The 6,869-nt window shown below is 36.7% G+C and overlaps 1 protein-coding gene across 1 annotated transcript; it reads right to left on the bottom strand.

The window, feature by feature from the left end:
- Positions 1–233: 233 nt before the first annotated feature.
- LOC148284112 (protein CFDP2-like) lies at positions 234–5,345 on the bottom strand. Its single transcript, XM_088242662.1, has 2 exons — positions 4,536–5,345; positions 234–293 (listed from the first exon to the last, which is right to left on the bottom strand). Exons 1-2 carry the CDS (start codon positions 5,343–5,345, stop codon positions 234–236), a joined length of 870 nt encoding a protein of 289 aa, XP_088098788.1.
- Positions 5,346–6,869: the final 1,524 nt, after the last annotated feature.

The raw sequence follows: 6,869 nt of genomic DNA, 5'->3' as shown, positions 1-6,869 counted from the left end.
GCAGCAAGGCTTATTACAGGAGTAAAAAAATACTATCACATCTCACAACATCTTTGAGATTTGCATTGTTTAAAAGAGGGAATGAAATACAAGCTTTGCTGGTCGGTATTCAAATCTCTCCATATAATGCCCCCAAGAAACCTATCGGACCTTTGTATTAGGGAAAATAAATGTCAAAGAAAATCTTTTATTAGGTCAGCATTTGATTCTGGCAGAGGAAAACTTGTCGATATCTAGCACTCTTCAAACACTAGATTCGGAGATCGTGCTTTTGCCATTACCGGCCCCTGTGCCTGGAACCAATTGCTTTTAAACTACAAATTATCAACTATCCCAAGTCAGTTAACATCCCAAGTAAAATCTGACTTCTTTAGTTTATCATACCCTCAATTTTAAATCAGAAAATATAACATGTCGCTTTAGCTAAGTTAGAATGAAGGTTTAAGTATTAAATTGCAAAGCGCCTTTGAGGGGATTTTTTACAAAAACGGCGCAAAGTAAATCAGACAAATATTATTGCAATTAATTTCACCTGATAAGTATTGCCACAATAAATCGAAAATCAATAAACATTAAATAACCTTGAGTTACAGCGGCTCGTCTCATGTCGGAATCAGCTCACTATAATCAGGGATGTAGTATAATGGCGATGAGGTTTTCACAAATTTAGCGGAGTTACGGAATAAATTTTTTTGCGTAAAATATCATGAAATAATTTTATAACATGAGACGCGATGGTTTAATGTGACATAACTTTTAATAAGAATAATAATTTAACCTAAGAATAATTCGGACCAAGAGTCTCAAATATTCCCCCCGAGACGCTTACCTCACCGCTGGATTCCTCCTTCCGCGCTCTCTTCTTCCCCCCCCACAGAGTTTTTTGATAATCACGTACGCAGTGCCTTTTTTCGCAGTATTGAATCTACCTATGAGCTGTGATACGTTGTTTTTGCAACAATCTGTCGTCCACTAGTAACGTAGATCCAAAATTCATCATCATGAAATAATTGTCTACCCGGCCCCCCCAATTTAGTTCGGTCCCCTCAAGTTTATTGAAATGAACGTTTTACCCGAAAGAGTGATGAATCAGACTCCTTCACTGCCCAGCAAAAAGTGTGTACACAATACGGCCAAAGAAGTTTGTCACAAAAAAGAACATTTGCATATCAAACAGGTCGTTGCGGTTTTAGATTCAACGAGCACGTATGAAGATTGGGTACATCAATTCAATTCTTCGTTTGAGGTGCACGATACGTGCAAAATACCCGAAGAGTAAACCTTCATACATAGTAATACATTACCTGAGAGAAAGAGTTTTCCATTTTATGTTTCTTTTCAGCATAGACTTAAAAGTCGGGCCACGCGCCAGTCAATCTGCCGCCTGAAATTTAGAAAATCCGAGACACGAGGTGATACCGTGAAAATGAAAAACGATCACAATTTTTTATCCGAACATGATCACGGTTTTTACTTATTTTTGTAAACACGTCCCAGGCAAGCACTGAAACAAAATAAATATATTTTTCAAAAATGAAGAAAAGAGAGGAACGGGAAACGAGGTTGAGAGTAGAAAAAAAATTATGTCCGAAATAAAACTGCGAAAAACCGCTTTGAAAAATAAGCAAGCTAGTGAAATTTAAAAAACATGTATATTATTAATGAAATAAAAGACGAGTAAAAGTAAAATCTTTTAATTTGGAATATCCAGTGACTAGTTTTATTGCTTACGCGACATCATTGAGACTGACAAGTCTCGAAAACTAAAGTATCACTTGTTATTTTTAAAATGGTAAATTTTAATAAACTTCACCAAGAATCTTCTCTGAAAATCTTAAAAGTTTAAATAAAAAGATATTGATGGTATTTTTTTTTTTAACATTCTCATCTGTTGCATTCTTATTCAGTACTTTTACTCAATTATTTTTATATTACGCGGTAAAATAATTTAAACGGTACCGTGGTGTAATTGGTTAGATGACCAACTGTGATATTGGCGTCGTGGAATCGATTCACGTTTCAAGGAAAAAAAATAACAAATATGTTTTTTTAATTAGTCAGTTTGATGTGGTGTATTTTTAATTTTTTTTTTTCTATCCATTTTTCCAAAAAAATATCAGTCTTCCGCTTCATGTGCCAGTTCAGAGACAGTAAAATATCGCAACGTGATATTCTACCATTAATGTAAGTAAATAAAAGTTAATAACCACAAAGACTTTTATTATCTACCAGTTTCGAGACGCACCCGTTTCTTCGTCAGGACAATAATATGCCAATACTTAACTACAACAACAACAACAACAACAAACCATCACGCCGTTTCCCCGTAAGGGTAGGCAGAGAGGATAGAACGCCACAACACTCTATCTTTGCATACAGATCTCGCTTCCTCTACATTCATACATCTTCTCATGCACGCGCGCCGATTATTCCGACTTTTGACATGTCCATCTTTAAGTATTTGTTGGATTTGGTCATGCCATGTCTTTCTCGGTCTTCCTCTATTTCTGCATCCATCAACATTCGCATTGTAAATATTCTTAGCCGTTCTCTCGCTGTCCATTCGTTCTACATGTCCAAACCAGCGCAGAGCTCCTTTCTTGATTTTGTCGATAATGCTTGTCTCAGCCTTACATAATGTACGGATCTCAACATTTGTGCATCTATCGTACATAGTTTTACCACACATTCGCCTGAGAGATCGCATTTCGACAGCATTCAGCTTACTTTCATCCCTGTTTTTCCAAGTCCATACTTCACTCCCATACATCAGGGATGGGACCAGGACTCCGTTGTGAACTGCCAATTTTGCCTCTTGTGACAACCATTTATTTGCCAAGGTCGATTTAAGTGCACCGTTCACTCTGTTCCCGGCACTCACCCTCCTTTCAATATCTTTCTCAGTCATTCCATCCCTAGTGAACATACTTCCCAGATACACTAATTCCTCTACTTGTTTTAGTATAACTCCATTCACAGTGATTTCACATTTAGTCATACTTTCATTTCTTTCAAAAACCATCACATTCGATTTATCGACATTCATCATCGTAGACCTTTGTTACCAAGAATTGCAGTTCCTCTTTGTTATTAGCAAGGAGTACAGCATCGTCAAAATACAAAAGACAATTGACTTTTAAATCACCCATTTTTGCTCCCATTCTTAAGCCTTTCAGTTCTTTCATGCAGTTATCGATATACACGTTGAACAGCCATGGTGACATAACACATCCCTGCTTCACTCCTTTATGAATGTCAAACCACGATGTGTATGATCCATTTACCCTAACACATGCTGTGCTGTCTTTATACAGAGAAGCAATAGCACGTGTTAGATTTACGCTTACTCCGTACTCCGATAACACCTTCCATAATTTTTCTCTGTCAACTCTATCAAACGCTTTTTGCAGATCGACAAATGCGCAGAAAAGCTTTTGGTTTTTAGCAAGAAATTTTTCTGTCATGTTTCGTAAAGCAAATATTTGATCCATACATCCTCTTCCATTCATAAAACCGCTCTGAATATCCCACACTCTATCCTTTGTAACTTTTCTTACTCTATCAATCAGTATTCTTCCATACATTTTGCCAACAGCGCTCAAAAGGCTGATTGCTCTATAATTTCCGCATTCTACTCTTGAACCTTTTCCCTTGTATAGAGGCATAACAACAGCCCTTCTCCAGTCTGGAGGAGTGTATTCCTCCTCTAAACATCGGTTGAAAAGTTTGTGCAGCCATACAAAAATTATTTCACCGCCCGCCTTTATAAATTCTGTAGCAACATTATCAAAACCTTGCGCTTTTCCATTCTTCATATATTTGGCAGCAATTCTTATTTCTTCCATTCTTATCTCTGTCGTACCATCATATGCATTTAAACTTACCTGAGGAGGTGCTGCAATGCTTATATTTCCTGTATGTGTTTCATACACCTCCTCAAAGTATTCCTTCCATCTTGTTTTTATTCCACTATCATTTGTCACCATTTTCCCATCTTTTCCTTTTATAGCTTTCATACATCCACTTTCATTACTGTTTCGGGAATTTTTCACCGCTTTCCAGAATATCTTTATATTTTCTTGGAAGTTCTCGGTCATTTTGATTCCCTCTTTTTTTTTCAACAATTTTTTTCGTTCACACACACCTTGTTTCACTCTCTTCTTACATTCATTATATTTGCTTTTTAATTCTGCATACCTATTACCAATCGCTTTATTCACTGTCAGCAGATTTAACCATGCTTCCTTCTTTTCTTGCACTAGTTTTTTTATTCCATCGTCCCACCAAGCATCACCTTTCTTTCTTCCTTGTTTCGTTATACCGCATATTTCCATAGCAGATTCACACATACCATTTTTCAAACATTCCCACATTGCATCAATACTCATATTTTCCACACATTCATCGATCAGTTGAAGATTTACGGCCCTTTCAAATTTATCTTTTATGCAATCATTTTGGAGTTTTTCAACTTTGACTCTAGAAGGCGCCTGCATTTTGCGGGTCTTGGACCGCCATCCTTGAAACAAGATTACCCTTGATACCACCAAGAAGTGATCTGTTTCCATTTCGGCTCCTCTGTACACCCGCGTATCAACTGTTACAGGCCTCAATCTAGAGTCAATGACTACATAGTCGATAATAGATCTTTCATTGCCTCTCTCCCACGTATACTGGTGGATTTCCTTATGATCAAAGAACGTATTTGACACAAAAAGATTCCATTCCAGGCATACTTCTAGCAGTCTTCTTCCATTATCATTCTGTTTTCCATCCCCGAACATGCCTAGGGCTGACTCCATCCCGTCTCTTCGAGTTCCCACCCACCCATTCAAATCTCCCGCAAGTATTACTCTCTCACTATCTTTTTTTCCATTCATTACATTCATCACACTTGTCCAAAACTTATCCTTCTCAGATTCGCAGTCGGAATTCACAGGAGCATATCCTATTAATAAAATAATACTCGTCAATCCAATCTTGAATCTGACAAACATAAGTCTAGAACTTATAAGGACATACTCTTTCATACACTCTATCATTCTGGGCGATAGAAACGCGGCAACACCCTGGCAGGCTCTGTCTGTATCTGGGACACCTGACCAAAGAACCAGGGCGTCACCGTGTTCCATCGAACCGCTTCCTTTTTTCCAACTTTCCGTTATACATAATATATCTAAACATTTATTCCTCATCACATCACACAATTCGTTCATTTTTTCACCCATGCGTCCCCTTATATTCCATGTCGCAATTCTGCATTCTTGCGTTTTCCTCCTCTGTGCGCCCCCACGGAAGGAGCGACCTGACGGGTTGCGAGCCTCATCGAAGTTTGTCAAAGGCATCCTCCCGTTCTGCCTGCCTACTTAAAATTAATTACGCTACCCCTCATCTCTACTACTACTTAAATACTTAATTTTACACAAGACCTATAGTGAATTGATATAAATGACTTAAATAGATTATTCCTAAGACTTACAGTATAAACATTCACAAAGTACCTTAACACTAAAATTCACTACTGTCACTTATCACTATAGAAGTCATAAACTTAAACATTAATGGTGACTCGGCCGAACGAATCCTTTTCTGCTGGAAGGCCGAGTCGTGGTTGCCATTTGCCATGTGTATCCCCAGATGTTCTTCGCTCGGTGCGGCGTGTCCGGCTTCCAAGGGTTGCCGCCTGTGCTGTGGGTGCATTTGCACCCCGCGCCTGCACCCTGATATTGTGCAAACTTCCCGCCCCTCACCTCGCCTCGGTTCCCGGTTTAGGCTTCGTACTTGTTCACATGTTGCGACATCTCGAATCTTCCGAGAATTATGTTCGCTAGGGGCACTGATTTTAAGTCATTAGACTTTACAAACTGTTTTTTCTCGTTTCTCGTTGGAATTAAACTATTTAATAAATGCACGCACTTTGCTGGAGGATTACATGCTAACACTAGGTAATAAGTTTTATTAAATTAATGATTAATTGTTAATTTTTTTTATAATACTTAACTACATTTTCAATAATATGCCAATACTGAACTACACTTTCACCTTTACCATTACCGTAAACATAATACTAACGAAAAAATACGTAAATTACATGCAGAGTTAAAGGGGATGCAAACACCACCATGTCCGAGCATGCACTAAAATAAGATTGATAATATTAAGCGATGCGTTGCAAAATGTGTGGGGGTAGAAATTAGGAAAGGAAGACGCTAGAAGGTTGAATGTACACCATTGGTTAATTTTAAAATCTTAAAGTGGGCTTTATTGAAAAGTTCGTTTATTTAAAATATTAATTATTTATAATTGAAAATAATTCACCTTAAATAAATAATACAACAACCGGAATAGCTTGTAAATAGACATACTACTAGACCACCAGACCTAAATCAGTAGTAATGTAAAAGTATTTTTTACGTTTTATTATGACATAAATAAATCTTAATAAATATTTATTCCGCCTTAAAAACGTTTTGTTTTTTCTTTTCAGTAAAACAAGACAAAAGCCCAAAAAAAAATTTTAATAAATGACAAAAAAACAAAACACATTAGTTTGAGAAAAAATAAATATAAATGTTTGTTATTTTGTCTGGAATCAAATTCAAAACTCTGATTTTAATAAACATAAGTGGCTTAAAAAACGAACTACAGAATAGAAAAAACATATATTGTAATAAAAAATTCCTTTGGTCAAGTTAAAATTACATTCGACAAATTAAATACGAAAAAACGAGTATAACGTTGGCATACATTTTATAAATAAAGTTGTCTTGTAAAAAAAACGCGTCAATTTTGTTTTTCTTTATAATTTCCCTTTGAAGTTTATCATGTTTTACAACTTTTGTGTGGCTCCGATGCAAGAATTGATATAT

This window comes from Micrasema longulum, unplaced genomic scaffold (genome assembly GCF_059751315.1).
Source record: "Micrasema longulum isolate JH-2025_06_02 unplaced genomic scaffold, ASM5975131v1 h1tg000148l, whole genome shotgun sequence".
NCBI lineage: Eukaryota > Metazoa > Arthropoda > Insecta > Trichoptera > Brachycentridae > Micrasema > Micrasema longulum.
The sequence above is the reverse complement of the archived record's forward strand: the minus strand, read 5'-3'. Positions and strand labels throughout refer to the sequence as shown.

Coding starts and splice junctions, on each gene's coding strand:
- LOC148284112 (XM_088242662.1), bottom strand. CDS start 5,345: ATGCCTTTGACAAACTTCGATGAGGCTCGCAACCCGTCAGGTCGCTCC. Junction 294..4,535: donor ACTTCTTGGTGGTATCAAGG/GTAATCTTGTTT, acceptor AATTGGTTCCAG/GCACAGGGGCCGGTAATGGC.